This window comes from Gambusia affinis, linkage group LG18 (assembly GCF_019740435.1).
Source record: "Gambusia affinis linkage group LG18, SWU_Gaff_1.0, whole genome shotgun sequence".
NCBI classification, from domain to species: domain Eukaryota; kingdom Metazoa; phylum Chordata; class Actinopteri; order Cyprinodontiformes; family Poeciliidae; genus Gambusia; species Gambusia affinis.
Window position 1 is genome coordinate 14,377,038 of NC_057885.1, and position 22,364 is coordinate 14,399,401.

Below are 22,364 nucleotides of genomic sequence, written 5' to 3' on the forward strand. Positions count from 1 at the left end.
AATTTTAAAATCTTGCTAAATATGTATCAAATAATTTTACAAGAATCCTTTCCTAGTGATGGGAAGTTACCAAGGAAATTAATTGGGATCTGCTGTAATTAGGCTGTCACATTTGCATTAGGTACCAGAGTATCATTTAGAGGCAAAGAACAATGAAGTAAGACAAAGTAAAAAAAAAAAAAAAAAAAAAAAAAAAAAAAGAAAAGAAAAAAAGGTGATCAGTAAAGGCAGTTTCAGGAGAGTCTTGTAGACTGTATAAATAAAGGTCAATGCATTTCAAAATAAACACTGAATAATTATTAGTTGCTGGGGAGCCTGAGTCATTACAAGGCCTCATTACATAGAAAAAATACATTGTTGCACAAAGACCCACATATTTCCACCTTGTAATCCAAAGAGAGAGAATGATCTTGTTAATTTACTCACTCATTAAATAGAACATTATGCTGCGGACACATTCCCAAATACTTCCTAATGCTGTCTATGTCGGTGCGGATGTCGTATCCATGGATGAGGGCTGTTCCTGATGTAGGTGGGAACAGCCCTGTCAGAATAGACCTATAAAGAGAAACAAAGGAAAAATGGCAGAGATTATTATTATTACTACTACTACTAATAATAATAATACCCAAGCCATACAGTCAAGTTAATTTCAGAATGGCTTAACAACAAAAAAGATCAATAATTGGGTGACAGAAAAAACTGTTGACAAATGTGAAGAGGTGAGTGAGAGCGAGAGACTACAAACCTGACTGAGGTACTTCAGGTCAATAGTATTAGGCCAAAATTCTAGCAATGATAATCTTGTAGGAGATTGGCCCAACACATTTTATGTCATGATATATACAACTTACAAGGTAATTTAACTAACCACATCTAACATTAAATAATTAAAAAAATTACTTTTTTTTTCTGACAAGTAATAAATTAAAATTATTGTAGTAAGCTTAAGTGAAGTAAAACAGGAAAGGTCTGGCCCTCTGCATTTACTGAAATGAATGTCTTTGGCTAAATATTCTTAGATTTTTATAATATTTTTCTCGGTTAGTTGTTTATGTGTCATGTAACGTTAGCATACCGTACAACTGTTCAGCCTGTTGTTGCCTCTATTCTATTTTTATTTTAGATTGAATTTCAAGATGACATCTCTGTTCTTGGTGTTGGATTTTATCAAAGACATTTCCCCCAAAAATGTGACATATACTCCTGTGCGACTTATTTATGTTTTTTCCTTCTTTATTATGCACTTAATGGCTGGTACTCCAGAGCGACTTATAATCTAGAAAATATGGTGAACTCACAGTTTAAACTGAAACTGAATAAAACTTAAATACGGTTTTAGGGAGAGTTTAGATGCTCTTCTCATGACTTACACACACACACGAAAAAATGAAAACAGCTATGAGATCCCATCTCCCTGATCAGGAGAAATTGCCCTTAATAAAATCCACCGACACAGTGTTTTAGTATGTGACGGAGTCCTTACTCTGTCCTTCCTCTTATTGTTCCCTGTTATGTTTCATTCCAGTGGCTCAGAGCAGACGTCTTCCCTGCAGCCCTTAGTCCTGCATCGCTTGCGCTCTGTGTCACTCAGACTTTCTGGGCCACTGGATTTCATTTATTTTCTGTCATCCAAAACTCCAACCAACCTTTTTCAGCCATTTCCCAAGCAGCAATTAGATAACTCCCACTATCGGTTGTAATAGCTGACTCTTTCTGATGGATGTCTTCACAGTAAGATCTCCCACTTCAAAGAAGTAAATTCTGAATACATGCAGCTACAGTAAAGTCAGCAGTTTATGTTCAATTCACACAAAGGTTGAGACAGATTGGAAAATACAAGAGAATTAGATAATATGCCTCACATTGTGGTTGTTTTTCCAGCTCCATTGTGGCCCAAAAATGATGTGATCTGATTCTCGTAGAAGTCCACGCTCAGGCCGTCCACCGCCAGTTTCTTCCCAGTCTTGTAGATTTTGACAAGATTGCGAATCGACACTCCCGCTTTCACACTGGGAGGCGGTCTTTCAAAATATCCTTTATGAAAACACACATATGGCCCCACACAGAGAAACAAGAAAAAAGCATTTATAAAGAAAGGGGGAAAAAAAACTCTTGTTATGACCAAAATAAATTCTGAAAAGCCAAAAAACTAAAAAAAAAAAAACTAAAAAAATAGTAAGAAAAAATATAAGAGATACATAAATAAATACATAAATAAAAACTACATAAGCAAAAAATTTGATATGTTTTAAAAAAACTGAAGAAAAAAAAAGAATAAAATATGGGTTTCAAAATATAAAGGTTTGTATCAATTGCTTACATTAATTACGCCTTTGTTTGGACCAACGTTTTAAGGAAATGAAAACCAGCCAAAATTATTCTAATTATGCATAATTACTCATATTCTGAGTTTAGCACATTTCTGAGGGCCCATTTTGATCTATGAAACATACACACATAGGCACACGCATGGACACAGAAAAGCTAGACAAAAAGTAGCATAAACAGAAACTTGTTACTAGGAATGTTAATTGGAGTTTTTGCTTGTTTTTAGCAGTTTCCTTCACTTGAAACTCCTGCTTCCCCAACCGCCTTGGAGCACAAAGCACCATTATCACCAGAGGTGACAAATAAGGTGCTAATGTTTGTTCGCAACCCTCCTCTTCTCACCTTCAGGTCTTATCAGAACCGCGTTTCCCACAGGACATAAACAGGCTGATGAGAATATGATCAACAATTGCACACCAAGAAGTGAGAACAGAAAATGACATGGGAGTTTACCAATGTGTGCCCCAGAGTCTGTCAGCAGATCGGGGATGTTTTCAGCTCCTGGTGTCATTCCACACCAGTAAGAGGAAGTGAACAGGAAGTACCATGGCTTCGGAATCCCATACTGACCTGCAATTGAACAAGAAGAACGATTGTCATATTTTCATGCGCGTTGTCTTAAAAATATACAATGAAGTCCAGGAGGTGCAAGGCGTAAAATAAAAGTGGAGGAAGAAAAAATCATTCATTCAGTTCAGAAGAACAATGGTGCATAGATATTAATAAAATGTAGAATTCTGTTCAAGAACCACAATAGATTATTGTTTGGTGAAGTGATGTTGAAACAGTCAACAAATGCTATTTGGAAAAACTATTAAGAAGAAAACCAATGGCTACATCACAAACATAGTCTTTTAATAGTTCCTTACAACATAAGTTTCTTCTGTGGAGTTTATATTTTCACTCATAGGTCTGAATTTTGAGTTTGAAGTGAGAAAAATCTACTCTAATGACCCATTGAATCCAGAGTTACAACTAAGAAAGATGAATTGCTCTCGCCAAACCTCATTTGAGAATGATTCTCATTAAATTTGGAACGTTTATTATCCTGCCCAAACTCATGTGGTGAAAATGTTGCCACGGTGCACGAAAATACTTCTGTTAGAATCTTGTTTTGTTAATATAAGTTACTGTGGTCACTGAGCAGGTCAGTTAACAAATGCAACAGCTTCTCCAACTGCCACAAAGAAAATTGTTTAAATGCTATATTATCCTGCTACTGCTCTTGAAAAAGTATAAAATCTCAACTCCTTGCACATTAGAACAGCTTTAATCAAGCTTCTATACATTTGTACTATGGTCATTTCTTCTCAAAAACTATGACACCAAAAAGCAGACAACATTGAACATATACTAATAATTTGCTTCACATCATTACCTGGGAAGACATTTTCAATGTACCATGTTAGCACCCAGTATAAGACGGCGTCAACGAGCATCATGGCGATGGAGACAATGAAGGTGTATTGATCCCCCTCCTGGGGACTCCTGATAATGTTGTGCCACTGTATACCGATGCCTTGCTCCTCATATTGGGAAAAGTTCTCGCACCCATAACCAAAGGCAACACATGACAGTAAACTCTGAAGATGGAAAAACAGCAAGAACAAAGAGTTTTAGTTAAGCAAAATTCTTAACTACTCAGAAGATATGCAAATGTTGCACAAAGTTCACCCTGCTCCTTTTCATCTGCATGCTGAATATGTAATAGGGGCAAGCAGCTGGTTGTGTTAACATACTGTACTGTAAAGATGGGAATGGAGGAATCAGCTAAGCTTGGATCTGGAGTCTTGGGTGGATGCCTGGTGAGTGGTCCCAGCCAACAGAGCTTGGCTCACCAACCAACAAAAAACAATAAATTTGTTCTTTTCCTTTTCATTTCTCAATGAAACTAGGAGATTACTAATTAGGGAGTGAGCTTTATGAGGAGACGTGCTGAGTTTTTTTTTTTCCCTCCAAGATTTTTTGCCTTGAACAAAAAAAATCCACTGCCTTCCATGAAGTATTCCCATCCATTGAAGTTGATCTCATTGTCTGTCACATAAAATCCTCATATAACGAATTGACATTTCTGATTGGAAGGTGAGAAAAACACAAAGCTTTGCATAACTGAGGAATTGAAGGGTTGTGACACAGTTTCCATTTTTCTTGCAAAGTCTGTGCATTTATTATTCAGCCTTCTGGTCGGTAGAAACCTTTTGCTGCGACTACAGACTGTCTTCACATGATTTTTAGGGTTTTGTCGATTCTCTGTAATGTGTGGACACTAATTTACAGGTCTTTCTATGGAGTCTTAATTGGTCTGTACTTTGAATAGGCCACTCTTGGTGGGTTGGTAATTATGCTTTATGCTTAATTTTAAGATGATAAACTGAACAGGTGTTTGTGAGATGTTCAGAGGGATGTTGTTTCATAACCTAACCACGATTTAAACCTTCCCAAAACATTATCCCTTGTTCCTTGGTCTTCATGATACTGATGGTTCACTGAATACATTTAAACTGAGGACCTAGCAGGACAGTTGTATTTCAAATTAAACTGAATTACACAGAGGTGACCTCTATTTAACAGCTATGTTAATTTTATTAGAAAGTATCAGAGTAATTGGTGGGTGAATGATAAGTTTAACAACCTTGTATCATTTCCATTTTACTTCACAATCACACAATTAGTTTTGATCAAGCACATAAAATCCTAACAAGATCAATGGAGGGTTGTGGCTGTAACATGACAGAATGTGAAAAAGGTTACTAAATTTGTGTATTTCCAAAATAAATTGTTTAAGATTAATGAACTAAATGATTGCGCCATAAAACGTCGAGCTAATGAAAAGAAATGGTTGAAAAACCATCTTTAATTACCGAATTTAGGTGATGCCATGAGAGACTGTTGCCACCTGACAAGATGGACAGCCGAATCCATCTGCTCCGAACAAAAATCTGTTGGATTTTTCATACAGCGGGAAATTGCAAATGATGCTTTGCCCGCGTGAGACATCATCTGCCATGGCCCCTCGTTCCACACTGCCATGTTGCCCGCCAGCTGTTTCATCACACCTCATTTGCTCGCAGCATTTATACTCCTGCACAAGTGTTTGCTGAAGCTTGAGAGACGAATCATCACGGATAGCCGAGGTTACACAACTACACAGAGATGGAGAGAGAGGACGAGCGAGAGAGCAGCTCTGTGGCTGACGCCAAACCTCTAGCCTGCCTGCCTCCTAACCCTGCTGGCAGCATCTTGCGCTGCCCTCCGCTGCCCATCTGCCAATCAGTCAACAGATGAGGGCTGACAGCGGGGCGAAGGGCCACCCATCCTTGACCTCTGTATGAGCGGCTGACAAAACAACAAGAGCCCATTCCTTTTGGCCGTTCAGAAAAGGGCACAAGTTGGGAGGCAGACAAAACAAGCCCCCTCTTATTGAACACATGTCAAACTGGAGATTTAGACAACATTCAGCTGGCTTTGGACAAAGTCCATTGTTAAGAGGAAGAGTAATCAAGGTGGCTACTCTTTTTGTTCATTTTTGACAGGCAAAGAACCCCACAGGGATAAATACATTTCTGTCTGAAAAAGTCTCCTTTACAAAGTGGTGTACCCATTCTTATTCTTAGATATAATTATTATTCCATCTCCAAGACGTTTCTAAGGTTGAACCTTTTTGAGACTGGAGCAGCAAAAAGCTACACTTCTCTCCAATCCATGACAAATAATTGATTTTTTTCTTCAAGTGGAACCACCAAATGTTACAGTTTTTTTCTCATTTTAAATGAAGGAGATTAGTAGCCAGTTATAGTGCATTGTAAAATAATTGATAGTCCCCTTTTCACTAAAAAGCAGGAGAACAGGTTCATGGATTTACTTTCTTATATTTAGTTGCGCTTCCCAACCTTGAGCTTAACTGTAAACCTCAATGCATTCAACACAAAATACACAAACAATATGAAGAAAAAGGAAATTAATACAGCGCACACTTGGTATGCGAAGAGATTAGGAATTGCAAACTAGATTAATTTGGAGATATGTTCCGCAGAAAAATCAGTGAATAGGTGATTCCGTTAATCACCTGCAAATAAGTGGGGGTTCACTGTACATTTTTTTACTAAAAACTTTTACGGAAAGAAAATATAGTTCAGGCACATTAAATCAATATTATGCAGTATGCAGAACTACAATTCCAAGTCTTCCGTTGTGTGTCTCGACGGACTTTGATTTTTAAAAAATTGTTTGAATTAAAAAAGAGGGTCTAATAAAATTAATTTTGGCACAAATTCTTAATTCCTTTTAGGTCTGGACTTTGCCCCTGTTACATCTGGATTGTCCCACTGTGAGATAATAAAGGATGGTTATATTTTTTCTGTTCAATACATCCATGTTCCTGTTTTCTCTGATTTCATTGCCTGGAAGAATACATGCCCACTGGATGATGCTGCCACTGCCAGCAATTTGCAGTCATTTTTACATAAACATCAATAATCTGAAGAATTACAGAAATGCAAAATTATAGTCCTACCCATTATGTTGTTTTGTTTTAATTTAATTTTTAACAATTGTTTGAGAGTTGTGATTATATGATGTGTGGACCACTGCTTTGCTGCAGCTAAATGTGAATCCTAAATAAATTAAACTCACATTTCCTCTTTGACTTTGTACCATCTTTGTACTAATAGCCGAAGCTCTATGTAACAGATTGTGAAAATAACCTTCTTTTTAAAGACACTTCTTTCAACTGTAGATTCCAGTGTATGCCAGTGGAGTCATGTAACTACTGCTTGCTGTCATAAAACCATAGATCAATTAATTGATTTCAAAGAAGAGCCTGAAAAGTTCCACATTATTTTTGTGGAAGCTTAGCAATTTTCAAGATTTTCCTGGACTTAATGGCTAATTGAAAATGTCTTTGATTATCCAGTACAAAGGAAGTTTAGACCCTCTCCTATTTCTACCTCATTAAAAAAGAAAGGAAGTGGTCAAAGCACAGCAGATTTTTCTGTTTTACCTCTGTGCACTGCCTGAAGCTCTCCCTCCAGCACACAGGTGAATATTGTCTTTACAAAATGGAAAAATTTTGCTCAGATTAAAAACCAAAGTATCAAGGCTGCTGTGTGAGTTTGTGTGGGGTGTGTTGCCCTTGGAATGATGTGGTTTTAGCTGAGCTGAATGGAAAAAGGGAAACTACGCACACAGAGACCGGCACTCTGACAGAGAGAAAGAATAAATTGGATGGTGGTTTGTGTCATTATTTCAGTTCCAAACTTGGGGAGGAAATGCAAATGACCCTTTGGGGTTTTTCTCCAAGACCTAATAAGGCCGTTAATCTAAACAGGAGTTAATTTTGTTTCCAACACTGAGCAGCCAACTGTGGAGTTTAAAAACTGGTTCTAATGTGCCATTGAGTCTGTGCTGCAATAAAAGAAAACAGATGCTTTTGTTTGGAGCTGGGTATAATGAAATTCCTACATATTCTAGAACACTGACTGGGTAAGATGAGGCCTTCAAAGGAAGCAGCCATGAATTTGGACACACCCAAGGAGATTGATAATCAGACAAGCTACCAAGAGGCTCATGGTAACTCTGGAAGAAATGCAGGGAACCACAGCTCAGGTGTCAAAATGTCAGAACTGTTCGTCATGCTTCTAGCAGGTTTGTAATTAACGAGTGTCAAGAAAAGACAAAAAAAATCATTGTTGAAACATATAGACCTGTTTTCAGTCTTCCACAAGCCATATGAGACACAGCAAAGTCAGTGACTTTAAATCACATGTGTCAAACTCAAGGCCCATGGGCCAAATGTGGCCCGTCATAACTTTTTATGTGGCCCTCTGCATTCTTGACTAAACATTAACTTAGTCTTAAATACTATGTTATAAATCAAATCAATGTAGTTTTTATCTGTTGTCCTGCCAAATTATATCAATTAGTCCCTTCAGTTTCTTCAGAAATATTGTCGAAATTCACACAAAATCAACAAATCCCCCGCACTTTTTTACGCTAATACATAATTGGGAGTTTAGTTAAAGTTTAAATCAAAGCAAATTGTGATGTAGAAAAATCTAGTCAAAGTTCAGACTTTCCATTTGATATTCCATTCACTTCACGCCCATAAAAACACACGATGCAGCATTTTTAAAGCAGGCAAAATGCTACATCAGCCAAAATGCTGTTGCAGGATGCATTGGCACTCACCGCAATCAAGAATCAAGATTTGTCATCCTTCGATATTCAAGACACGGTGTGAAGACAAATAATACCACAAGTTTAATGAAGGTCACACAGAAAGGCTACAAAAAAGTTGAGCAGCTGTGTACTGTTTGTTGTTACTCAGAAACAGGAGAAAATACAATAAAAATGAACAATGTGAGTATTTGTCTTTTCATTTATGCAAATCTTTTATGAGAATCCTCATGTGAAAATATGGCAGCGCAAACAAACCGTAACAAAAATTTATGGAGACATCATGAATACAAAAAGCATTTCCTCAAAGCAGCTCCATTGTCATTTAATGTCACCACCATCCTTAATTCATTTGCAAGACTTCACAGATCCCATTTTACCATCTATTGGCTTGCAAAGACGAAGAAAAATCTGAGATGGATATTACTGGTGCTAAAGGTGAACTCACTCCTTTCACTATAAAATATGCCGGGTCTTTTTTTCTCTTTTAAAGGATCAGTGAATAGATGTAGGATGAACAACTGTGACTTTAAATTTTGATCAAAATAGTTCAAATATAACCTTGGCATAACACTAAGGATAAAATCCACCCTTACTTATAACAGCAGGAGAAGATATAATAACAAAAAAAAGAAATGTTAGAGGTAAAGATGGACTTACCACAGCCACCTTGGCCCCGAAACCCATGACGTCCCTCCAGGCGTAGCAGAGGCTGTGTGGCAGGTAGAGGAGAAAGAAGATGAGGCCGCCACACGCCGCCGCTAAATTGGCCTTAGAGAAGAAGACGCTAATGAGGAAGCACTGGGAGATGGTGGCCAAACAGAAGACCAGCAAGAAGACAAAGATCACTGAGGGGTCGCTGTACTGCAGGACTTTCCCGTACTGTGTGTGAAAAGTTTGGTGAGAAAGACAGAGAAAAGTTAGTCTCAAAAACACTGAAAAGTTCCTAGAGGTAATCACAAAGGCAGGTTGGGAAGAGAATGATCATCATAGCAGATTTATCACAGAAACAGACCACACACCGTTTTTTTAGAATATGACTAAAACCTCTCTTGTTCAAAACAGATTTCCATCCATCTGTTGCAGCAGGTTTCATTAGCTGCAACTCAGATACATCATGCATGTCATTTCTCCTTTTTATTTGTACTCTTTCCAGTTTACCTTTTGAGGAATTTTCAACAATTTGAGGAAATCAAACATGAACAGAGAGGTTTCAGTCCATATTACAATTTTTGAATTTGTATGGCTCTTCCAGTTCAGGCAGAGTAAAAGATGATTTTGGTTAACACCTATTCGCAGTGATGTATGCGAGTTTCTATTGATGACCTTGGCCACGATATTTAAATTTTCTGAGACTGAATGTTGGGTTTTCATTATCTGTAAACCATAATCGTAAAAAATAAAATAAACAAAGGCTTTGAATATGTAAATCTGTTATTATTGTAAAAAAAAATAAAAAATTCTGAGATGATTGACAAGAAATATTGCACTTTTACATCATATTCCAATTTTTTTAGAAGTACCTTTATTAGCCTAAATGTTGAGGAAAAGGAAAAAATCTAAAAATTAATATATATATATGTACATGCCCTTTTAATGTGCAACACTTTTACTCTACCTGTTTGATGAAGGACCATTCTCTAATTTTCAAGAGTTGCAGGCAATCTATTCACTTTAAACAAAATCAGCAATGCAGTTATAGTTTCTGTAACTAAAAGAAACGATTGCACTACTGGGGAATATGGTTCTTCTGAGAAAGATTAATTCTCATTTAAGAGAAGTTCCATGATGTAAAAGCTTGTTAAAATCAAAGAGAACATTTAAGGTCAATTGAGGTAAATTAATTATCTTCCAAGGTCAAAGTGCTGCTTAGGATAAAGCCATTGTTATTACTAAGATTAATGAATTACCAAATCTCTCCAAAACTAGAGTAAGGTCCTTTCTGAGCCAATTTTAAATTATCCTTAAATCACCTTGAGTGTCAGACTTAGAAGGAAAGCACTGATGGCTAGCGGCAACACGCTGGAAACCGCCCAGGTCAGCCAATAGATGGAGTTTCTCAGGCCCATGATTCTCACGGTCTCCTTCAGCCGCGCCTCTTTCTCAGAAACAACGCCTTTAACGATCATGGCCACTGAATAAACCCATGCTAAGGTCATGTACAAGGGAAGAGAACTCGCCAGCGATCGTAGGAATCTGAAAGGTGAAGGAGCATTACCAGAAAAGACAACCACTCTGTTTATTTCTTGGAATAAATGTCATGTATCATCCTACATGACATGTACCACAGATTTAAAATAAGAAACTAGCAGCATAAAGAACAACAGAGCTTATAATAAATGTGTGCAGTAATGACCTTATGCAATAAGTTGATGGATTCTGTTTAAACGCAGAAGTGACTTTCTTTTGCTCCAATAGATAAATGTGTTGATAGTTGAATTCTGAATAAAAGTAAAATAAATACAACATAGATTTTTGTAGTCCCTAGTAGGCAGCCATCACTACACAACAAGAACACACAAAAACATAAACCATCTGGACTTTGGATGGTCTCTATAAGGTTTTGAAAAGATAACATTTCATTGCCTTTTCCATGTAATAGAGCACTACAGATGGTATATAGAAAACATCTATGTGAAAGAATTGCTCAAATCCGAGGACAGAAATGAACCTGGTAAAAAAAATATATTACAATGGACACATGGCTCAACTCTACATGATTAGGTCGGTTATTACTTCACGTAATTTATTGTTATGCTATTCACAGTGAAGCAGAAGGATATCAACAAGCACCTGAAAAAAACAATTCAAGATTTCTGCATCAGTAACGGATCCCTTGGGTCTGTATGGTGCTTTCTGTTTACTAGGAGTCCTTGATGAAGAGAAGTACCCATGCCTCCAAATTGCACATATAGGCTGGTTACTTTAAGACTAAGGAAAAGCTGTCGCTCAGTGAAAAGAGCTTTAATAATGAGCTACTACAGTGTTAGCCTAAAATATTGTAATAAATAGAAAACAGCAATGAGGTTTCCAGCTTGCTGGTGGAACACAGTTAAACTAAGAGTGACATCATTCCAAAATCTTAAAATGACAACCAAGGTAAATGGAACCCAGCACATGAATCACCCACATCCTGCATCAGGAGCCACATTGAAACAAGGGATGAATCTAATAATTAGCTTCATATTCAACCTCCTGTGTAGTGGCTGACAGAAAGGTGAAATGAAAAATGGCATTTCTTCAAAGGTACATTGCATCTGACCAAGTTGGGACACTCATCCTGAGAAGTGTCTGGTTTAGAAAGGTCAGTGGCGGAGACTGATGACTTGTTAGACCCGTGCTAGTGGTGTTGTGAGGAGGGGGTCACACAACAGTCTATCACACAAATGTCACACAAAGTTCCTTCTTTCTTTGAACATGGCATCAAGTGTGCTGCTTCACACACAGCATGTAATTGTGGAGTCTTGGAGTTTTCCATTAAAGGCTTTTCATTTTGTCTTGTGGAAGGGGTGAGTGAGTGAAGAGAAAGACCTCGTCAGTTCTTCAGCTGGTAGGCTCACAATCCTGACAGATATTAAACCCTTCAGTGACGATACTGTGGATTTAGAATGCAATTACTGGAGTAAAATATTTACCACCAAGCAGAAATGTGGGAACAGCAAAAGATCCATTTGGAAAGTTGATCAAACAACTCCTTCACTGAATTGATCTGATGTGGGAGCCATGTGTGGGAACATCGCAAATAAATCCACCTGTGTGCCAGACAGTAAAAGCATTATCTCTGCTATAATGGGAGAGAAAACAAGTGCGCAATGACGGAGGACCCAGGTGCATGTGACTAAACTGCTTGTTGGTAGACCTTATCCAGACACAGCGTTTGATAATTACCATTTGATTCACAATTATTATTAATGTGCTGAAAATGGCTGTGAAATTATCATTTAGAACGAGCCTGTGATCCGAAAGCACAGACACTGATCTGGCTCCTACTCAGCAGGCAACTAACTCAATTTATTGTTATTAATGTTTACAAACTGTTGAGAGCTCGCAAATGCATTAGGCTGATGGGAAATTACATTTAACCCAGCTGCTCGAGTATCGGTTTCTTATTTATCAGCCACATTTTCCAATTAAACTGCTCAAATTGATTACACTCATCCCCAATAACCATCATTTTTACTTCATTAAATGTGCCTTCAAAACGAAAAGTTTTTGAAGGATGTGCAACATTTAAAGGGAGTCCTGCTTCACCGTCTGAACACTAGAGGCGTGGTTTCTTTTAACACAACAGCTTGTGTTTATTTCCTAAAAAGATCTCAAGCGAATGTTATTCGAGCAGATGAATAACACCGACATGTGCAACGAAAGCAAAATGAGCAGATAAACAATAAAATCATATTTTATCAATCCGGCTAGCAGGGAAAAAAAACTAAACAGCTGTTCATTTTAATTACCAGAAAAAACATCAACCCGTCTAACATTGATGGTGTCCTTGAATATTATATTGTATTAACAAATTTTCAGCAAAACTCAAATGTGTTTAATATAATCCAGATTAATTATCCTTAAATTATTTGATATGTTCAATAAAAAAATAAAGACTACAAAAAGGATCATTTTTATTTTTTACATTTGCAAGTTATTGTAAATAATGTTTGGTTACTTTTGGATTCATCTCTTGCATATATTTATTCAGCATAATTTACACAAATGTGCATCAACAATGTAACATCTGAACCTGGAGATTGTACAAAAAACTAGTTATTTTTGTTTCACTTTTGTATTATTGGTCTTAGGTAAGTTTGTAAGATAACAAGTACAGAAAATAATATGCAACAGATCTCTCCCATCTCAGTCCATCCACCGCTTATCAGTGAACAAGAGCCAACCTTTACCTCCCTCTTTACGACTCTCACAAAGCAAATTCCCTTCAGCACCATATAGTGTAAACGTATTTGTCAGAGAAATATGATTAATTTCCTCTGCAATCACAAAAACACAAAGCACCAAACATTCACTTCCCAAATTATAAAAGAGGAGCAATTACAATGGTATCCTCTGATTACAAGAACAGAAAAAAACACAAGCGCAGTTTTGGTTGCATGCTTAATTAATTAGACGGATATGGCTGATTAGAAGATTTGCAGATAATGATCTGATTCTACGCTCATCAATTAGCTATGATTAACAAAGAGAGAGAGAGAACCAAAACACAAAGCATAAACATCTTTTGTCCAGAATGACCTATGTCAGATCGATTCGTAGGCAACATTTTTTTTCCGGGTTCCAAACTTTGTGGATTTTGAAAAGCTCTAAAAACGGCTTGCATTTTATTTTATGCTTTGAGTTTTGATACTTTCAATTGAGCAACCCTATCTTACTGACCTTGAGCATGACACTTATGAGCACACATGGAACTGTGAGCAGAACAATGTTCTCTGTGAACCTGGCGGACCAGAGTGCGCCGTTTTGAACACCAACGGCCCGCAGGACCTCCTTAAGCCGCAGCTCCTTCTCCAGCACCAGGCTTTTGATGGTCATGCACACAGAGTACATGAAGGCCAGCACCAGGAACATGGGTAGAATTGCTCCAATACTCTGGATAAAGCTGGGCATTGAGGAAAGCAACCATATAGTATCAGAAGTCCGTCTTCACAAAGAGCACTCACCGTGGATATAAACATGGAAATTGTACCTGCCAAACAGATTATTAGAAAGTACATTTAAAAAGTTTCTGGATGCTTCTTTTTTGGTGACATTTGCTGAAATGCCTGGGTTTTCTGTTTAGATGCACAATAAATGTACTTTTAGTAACTTTCGTGAATTTGAAGAAACAAATACAAAACCTGCTATTTAGCAAATTTAAACAACTTTGCTGATTAAAACTGAAAAAGGGACAAATCAGTTTGAACTCATTTTAGACAACACAAGGCTGTTCCTGGGATTTAAAGTTAGAAATGTAGAATTACAACTTTTTGTAAGTTTTAGATATCTCACTCTGAAAGACTTTGTTAGCTTTAGGTGTGCAGAACTGATGTAAAACAAATGTTAAATCCACAAAGGCAGCCTTCCACAATGTTTGTCTTCATTTATTGAGTCAAAAGGACATGAAATGTCCTTCGGGGATAATAAAAGTTTTAAATTCCCAAAGAACAAACAAGACAATCTGAGCAGCATTCATGGACTCCATGCCTTCGAGGTGTTTTCATTTTAACGCTGAGCTAACCTTTATAAAGTTGGTGCATCAGCTCAATCGAGCATTTAGTGCTTCAGCTCATGCCTGATGTGATGTACGATTTGATGCCGTTACAACACAATAAGGCGATATTAAACTGGCTTCATAATGCCACCAAAATGCCATGTCAATATCGCCTACGCTGCCAATATAATAAAGTGCTTCCTTTGATTTATGAGACAGTGAAGGAGAGATATCAAATACGCTTTGACAAAGTGTTCAACATTAATGCTTGCATATCTATAAACACCGGAGATGTAGTGCAAGCAAAGCTCTGTTCAGCACAAATAGAAGGATGAATGAACCACGGAGAATCTACTGTCGCTGGAGGAGCGGAGCCTTTCTATCGAGAAAATACCAGTAAACGCCTGATGAAAGCACATCTCCGGAGCGCATGCAGAAATTAGGTTCTATTATTATTCTGAACAAATCTTTTTGAATTCCTGACATCAAGGATCAGTTCGCTCATGCATCAATCTTTCTTTTCAGAAGGATGCTTTTGCATCTTTAATCCGTTTCTCCCATACAGTTTTCTCCACAAACTACCATGAATTATCCCTTTAGTCAACATTTAAAGTGGTTACTCTGAAATTTTCCATGTCAATCACAGTGCCATCCACATAATTGGCATTCTTTGTAAGGATTAGTCGAAAGTGTTAAAGTACAACTGACAATGTGGTTTAGAGATTTTGTTTATTTAATCACAGAAGAAAAAACAAACAGAACGTTATTTGCATTTTTGTCAAGTTCTTTCTGAATATCTTGATCAATTTTAAAAAACGAATAGTGATTGGGTTATTTTAACATATTTGTTGGTGTTAAAAGGCATTGTATTAACCATATTGTAGATAAATATCCAAACTATATTAGGTTGGCTGCCTGGGTGCCAAATAATAAATTTTAAAACCCTCATCTTGGCCTTTAATGTCTTAATGGAGTTGCTGCTCTATACTTAAGCCATTATGGTATATTCTGCTTTTATTGTTCTTCATTGTATTATTTTATTTTTATTTAATGGGGTTAAGCAAATAATTTTTTTATGCTTTATTGCTCTGTACTTAAAACGAATTTCGGTTTGCATAACAAGGAGTAAATACTTAGAACTAATAGTGTAGGAAAAGTTCACAGTTCTAGACATCTGTATTAAAACATGAATAAGAAATGTTAAAACAATTTTAAGTCAGGGGTCTCAATAAACAGTGGTATTTTGGAAAATAGTATCAAAACAAAAAGTGCTTATGGTGAGCTGCGCTGGAGAAGGTATGATATTTTTGAGGACACTTATACAACCCTAAAGGAATCGATCATCTTTCTAAAGACATGCCAAAAGCTAAGGGAAAGGTTCATTTGACATCGTGTCCTAAACGTTCACAGCCATATCAACAGAGTCCAAAACCCTGCACTGGCTTACGTACATTAAATCGTCTCTTTGAAGAGATAATTAAATCGATGCACAGTCACAAATAGCTAACTGATACATATGAAAGCCTCCAGTAAGATGCACATAAAGTCAGAATACTAATTCTGGCATTATCTGCTCCAAACAGGCTATAGCGACTGACATCCTGTGTGAGTTAACTCCTTCTGTGACTGTTTTCTCCCTGAGGAAGAGATCAGTCATGCACACTGTGTCTGACACTGACAACCTTGCCACCAAGACTCTTGTGAATAATACATCTGCTGATCGATCAATGGTGCTTAAGTAATAGAACCTGAGGCGACCCGTGGGTTGTGGGGCTCGGGTAACATTTTGAGCCTGCCCTAAATTTGGGGAGGCTGGTAGACAGATAAATTGAGAAAGAGAAGCCTCACCTCCCTTACAGGTTTACATGCTTAAAAAAAAAAAAAAAGGTTCCGGTATCATTTTTAACAGATATACCATTTAGGTTCTCTGCTTGAAAAAGTGAATGACTTACTGAAAGGAATAGGCTGTATTTTCTTATGTAGGTTCTTTTTATAGCTTATAAGATTCATATATTAGGAATAATTTTTCTTTTATTTTCCAAATACACAAATTGCATTTGTAGTTATAGGACAACTTAAACAAGATATAATTAGTTTTTTTCTCTGTTTTACAGAAATGTGGTTTCATAGTGTAGTTAAATATTAACATAAAGAAACTAGTTTTATTAATATATACTGTTTGGATTATATTTCGCAAACGAAAATACTTTAACTAGAATGTGAGAAACTATGTAATATAATTTTTCAACTGGAAAAAAAGTCCAAATCCAAAATAGGAAAATAGGAGAGTAAATGAAATAGGTTAATTAATAAAATGCAACATATTAATATTGCCACTAAAATATTACAATTACGTAATTATCAGACAGCACAGGAAGTGTCAGTGTCAGTTATTGAATTGCTAAACACCATGTTTAATTCTAATACAAAATGGCAACCAAATTCAGAGACTGACAAAGTATGAAGCCATAAGATGCTCACATGCAACTCTCTCAAACACAGCAGCAAATCAACAAGAGATGTCGGAACAATAAAATAAATAGTGTCCAGAACTCAGTCTAATTGAAAGTCTTTAAAAAAAACCTAAGTCACTTAGGCTTGTGGACTTCTGCCCACAAGCCTAAGTGAACCAAATCAATATTGTAAAGAAGTTTTGCCAAATTCCTTCTTACCAAATTAAGAGATTAACAAAGTCATTGCTGCTAAAGCCGTTTCTTCAACCTCATGATTCTTAGTTCTTTCACACACCTTTTAATTTTGGCATAAGTTCTGTGTATGAAATAATGACAGCATGGTTTGTATGTTTTTGTACGCTGCAGATTAAATTAGTATGATGTTTGAACATGGCAAAAAACAGATAATTTTTATTATGGCCCAAGTCTTTAAAACCTTAGAACTGAAAGAGGATGACATTTCTATTTACTATGTCTGAATGCCATTTCCTGATGAAAGCTTGATGCATACTTTGCTTTTGTGTGTGTACAATGAATAGATCTGCATTTGATGCAGGGCTGGCTTCTTGTGAAAGTGTCTTTCTTCATAGAACAGGAATCTCAGCTAATAACCCTCCTAACTTCAAACATGTGGAAATGTAATGTTTGGAGTTTTTTAGACTTCCCTGATCTTAAGGCTTTTTGCTTCAGCGCTTTCCAACTCGAAATAAAATGCTTCATATTCAAAATGAAAAAAATCTACAATAGTCTTCAGCTTGCACGCTGCTTTGCCTTAATAAAAATCTGTTTTGGACAAAATCATTTATCTTTCCTGCACTTCTGAGCAGTCCAGCTGTCTCACCAGAGACTCTTAATGGAGGACACTGCTGCCGTTTGACATTAGGTATTCAATGAACAGTCTATGTGTTTGTCAAAGTACTTCTCCAACACTTTAACTTTTCTCCCACCAGACCAGGTGCTCCAAAAGTCTTTTAAATGTTCTCCAACTTAACGGGAGCTGTCATCCATCCTAAACTTAAGAGTTCCATTCAGCCACCCTGCCATAAAAGGCTGATTGATGGAGGATGCTGTGCTGGCTGCAACTCTGACTAGTTTTTAAGCCCAGCGAAAGACATCTAAAGCTTTATCAGAGTGACCTCTGAGCACTTGACTCACAAGTCACTCCGTTTGACCAAACAGCAGAGCTAAGTCTGCTTGGACGGGCTGATGGAACTGGAATAGAACATGTTGGCTATATTAAAATATAACCGAAATCTGACAGCAGTATTAATATGATCATCCCTCAATAAAAATTGGAATGACAAATAACTTTCAGTTGTTTTGAACTTCCGCACTAGTATAAAACACAAATACTGATGTTGACATAAAACATGATGCCAGGGCTTAGTTATAGGTTCCATAGCTATCAACATCCAATATTTTTAAAGATCCACAAAATAGATGGTTGTTATAGATTGTTTTTACATCTTGTTTCCAAAAGATAGAAAAGATGAATAAATTACTTAGTACCTTTGTCCAGCCTTGGTTTTTAGAAATTCCAGTTACTTCAAATGCTTTAGTGGGCAACTTTATGCACTTAGTTATTTTATTCCACTAATTTTCCGACTTAGTCATGACAATAAAGAAATTTGAGTAAATTGTATGTTCTCCTTCTTTTTACTATCTTGAAAATTGGTTAAAAACATATCGACATCTGTGTCAAAACTATTTAAACCCCAAGTAAACCGGAAGTTATTGATTATTAACCCAAATTTGTAGAAACAATGCTTAGCTAAAAGCTACTAATTATTTTTGCTGGAAATTCAAGTATAATTCTTATAAATGTTACTCATTTATAAGAAATGTGAAACATTAATTATTATCCGGCTGCAATAACAAAATATGGCAATAGAGATGAATGGGATAAAAACACAGGTAAGCCACACATTTAAAATTTTAGTCAGACTGAAAGATTAAATATTACAAGATTACTTTAAACCTCAATTTGCAAGGGATATGAATATTTCTGGGCTTTACTGTAGATATATTTTATCTAACTGGAATCCAGAATACTGGAATATTTTAAGTGTTTCAAATACCAATGAAAAGAGCAATAAAAATAAATTCATGGTTTAAAATTATATCAGGTAGAAGGTAGGGCCACCACGATTTAATCATTTTCACAAGAGAGAGAGAAATTACAGTTTAGCTTGCATTAATTTACATTTTAACAGAAAGATAGTTGCACTGCATATGGTTATTGCAACCCGGAGAAAATGTATTTCCTTTTGTATCTTGCAAATTTGAGAAGCAATACATTGTGATCATTATCATTGTCAACTGCCCAGATTGACCAGCTTCACCTGAATTGAGTTTCTTTATCCTTGCTCATGAAGCCATCAAACTAACCGATTCCGAGCAATTAACCTTTGCATCGCATTCCTTATCAACCCACCACTTTTACTGTAAAAGGTATCATTGCATCACTCAGTGTGAATGCTACGAGATCGCAAACATGTCCCACAGGAACATAAACAACAAGCTTTAACAAGCTCTTATTGTTGATTCAGACAGCGTTGACATGCCGTAGTTCTGCACTCTGAGAATTACTTTGGTGGCAACAGCTGCTTAGATCTGTAACTGTGAAGCTGAATTAGTTTCAGTAGAATATGTTAAAATATGTCCCAATATGTTCAGTCAATTTAGACAGGACGAAACAAATCTTCTAATACCAGGAGTGATATTGCCAGTTCATTTTTAGAGGAGCTATAAAAATGTTTTCTTTTCTCTGTGTGTTAAAAGACATATTTTTCCACAATTTTCTTGTAGAATTTTCCAGATCACCAGCATCAATTAATCCAGCATGCTGGCTGCTCATCTGAAGTAACGGTCTGTGCATATAAAACTGAATGTCTCTGTTGAATTTGTTCTTGTAAACAAGTGAATATAAAAATAAAATAAATCGCTATAGATCATCTCTGCTTGTTTCTGTTTCATATCAATTCTATGTGAATGCGAGACCTGCTGATGTGGAGCAGCACCTCAGGATCCAAACAAGACATGCCTTTGATTTAGGAACGTGCAGCAGAGCAAAGGCTGCTGATAAAAGAACATTTATGTGATATCAGGGCCCTGCAGGGGTCTGGCTGCATCCCACGCTGCCACTGCAGGTCTGCGTTCAGTGTGTATGAGACGGTACTGGGAGCTAAACCAGTTTGGTTATCTCATGTTGAAAATGCCAACAGGGTCAGCTGTTGTTGAAGCTGCCCAGATTGCTTTGGTTCTTCAGGTGTTTCGCTGCCAAAAATGCAAAGGGTGGAACTGAGGAAGGAGAAGGGAAAAATATTGCTAAAGCAGGTACAAGCATAAGCTTTAGGGTTCAGTAGAGAATATTTGGATGCTGGAAATGTTGTTTATGTGAGTTTTGAAGGAAAAAAAAAACAACAAAGTTTAAAAAGAGTACGATAAGGTCTCAGAGAAACCAATGATGCGACTACGTTGGGCTACTGTCAAAAGAATTCAGTACGCATAAATTACATATGATAAACTTAATAGTTCATTTTCTGTTAATATAATCAAACGTATATTAAGAAATGTTAGAATAACAAGAAAAAAATCATATAGTAATTAAAATAAAAACTATTTATTAAATCTAGTGTACCTCAGGGTTGTATATTACATACTCTAGTTTTTAGTATTATTGTTGACCTATTCTAGTCTGGACTAACACATCAAAAACATCAAAACAATGTCATATTCACTGGTAAAATAAAAAACAGTTTTTCCACAACATGGCTTTCTGTGTTTTAATGGTTCTTCCTTTCTGTGCTGTCATTCTGAATAATTTAGATCTAAAAGGGTATTTTTGAATGTAAATAATTTAAAGAAATTGCCCAAATTTCTGGACAGGCAAAGAGTTGATCTCTGGAAAGGTGCAAGACACGTTTTTGTGCAATTACTTGTTGTGCTTTCAAACGCCACTGTACACATGTAGCATTAAAAGATGTATGAAGTCAAGTGACGTTGAAGTTGAGTTAAATGTAATCATACAAAAATCTACCAATATCCACCTTGCTTGTTTAAATTTTGTGTAGCGAGAGACAATACGTAATTGACTTTGAATTTTTATTACAATTATCCATCTTATTGATGACATCACCTGATTTTGTTATTTATGTAGATAATAACAAAATGGCATGGTTGGAAGCCATTTCCAAGCCCGCATGTGATGCCTTCTATTTGATGCTGAATGTCACTGGCCTCTCTGTTATAAACATTTCAGTTATTTCTTTGATTCTACATCTGGGAAACATTACTTGAATGTGATGATTTTTGTCTTTCCCTGTTTTGAAGGGAACCTAAGAAAAGTTGGCCATTGTGTCACATCACATTTATACCTTAGAAAAACAGGGGGACATGTATTACTAAAGTAAATAAAGATACTAAAGTAAAATCACTCAACACATGCAAAATATTAAAAGAAAAATTTATCAACTCTACTAGAGTTTAACCTTTACATTCTGGTCTTTCACCTATTTGTTCCCTTTTAGTTTTTTTTTTTTTGGTCACAGTTAAATGTTTCAGATCAAACTAATTTTGCCGGCTGGAGATAGCCTTGGCAAATTCAAAATTATACAATTTTAATATTTTTCAAATCATGATTTCACTTAGTAAGACAAAATAAGCTATTCAAACCAAGCACAACTAGTTGAGCCAACCTTGACTTCAACAACTGCCATCAAAATGTGAAGTAATTGTGGCATATTCTAATTTCCAAAACTGTATGAATTTTGAATAAGGTCATGAGCTGATGGTCAGAAATTCTTCTTCACTATTTTCTGGTGGAGAGCTGAGTTCATGGTTCCATCGTGTTTGACATACTCAGATTATCTTTGTCAGGTATCACACTTTATTTGAAAGAAGCAGAAATTAGTTATTTTCATATAAAGAAATTGAAGAAGGTGAACTTGGGAGAGAATGAGATACAGGAAAGCATTGAAACTCTGACTTGTATCTTAAGTAATTAAACGCAACTTAATTATAAGAAAACTTTCTGTGGTTTGGCTAATATCAATACTTTAAACTTACTCTGGCTATTTTGCTGTCTTCTTTGATTCTACTTCCCTTGCTGACCCTCAACATATAATAAAATTTCCTCTTTTTTATATGTATATGCTATAGGACACAAGCATAACAGCAAATATATTAAAGAAAAAAGCATGATAGAT

At 36.3% G+C, this 22,364-nt stretch overlaps 1 protein-coding gene across 7 annotated transcripts in view; it reads right to left on the reverse strand.

Moving 5' to 3' along the window:
- The window catches only part of LOC122820345 (phospholipid-transporting ATPase ABCA1-like), a 192,358-nt gene that overhangs the window by 109,275 nt on the left and 60,719 nt on the right, over positions 1-22,364 (reverse strand). For 6 of the 7 annotated variants that reach the window (XM_044097696.1, XM_044097691.1, XM_044097694.1 and 3 more), the window contains 6 exons: positions 13,891-14,113; positions 9,166-9,387; positions 3,710-3,914; positions 2,785-2,901; positions 1,866-2,037; positions 427-558 (listed from right to left, as the gene is read on the reverse strand). In XM_044097696.1, coding sequence (XP_043953631.1) covers positions 427-558; positions 1,866-2,037; positions 2,785-2,901; positions 3,710-3,914; positions 9,166-9,387; positions 13,891-14,113 — 1,071 coding nt within the window. Of the gene's footprint in view, positions 1-426; positions 559-1,865; positions 2,038-2,784; positions 2,902-3,709; positions 3,915-9,165; positions 9,388-10,478; positions 10,702-13,890; positions 14,114-22,364 lie in introns of all 7 variants that reach the window. The other variant, XM_044097692.1, reaches the window with a different exon arrangement.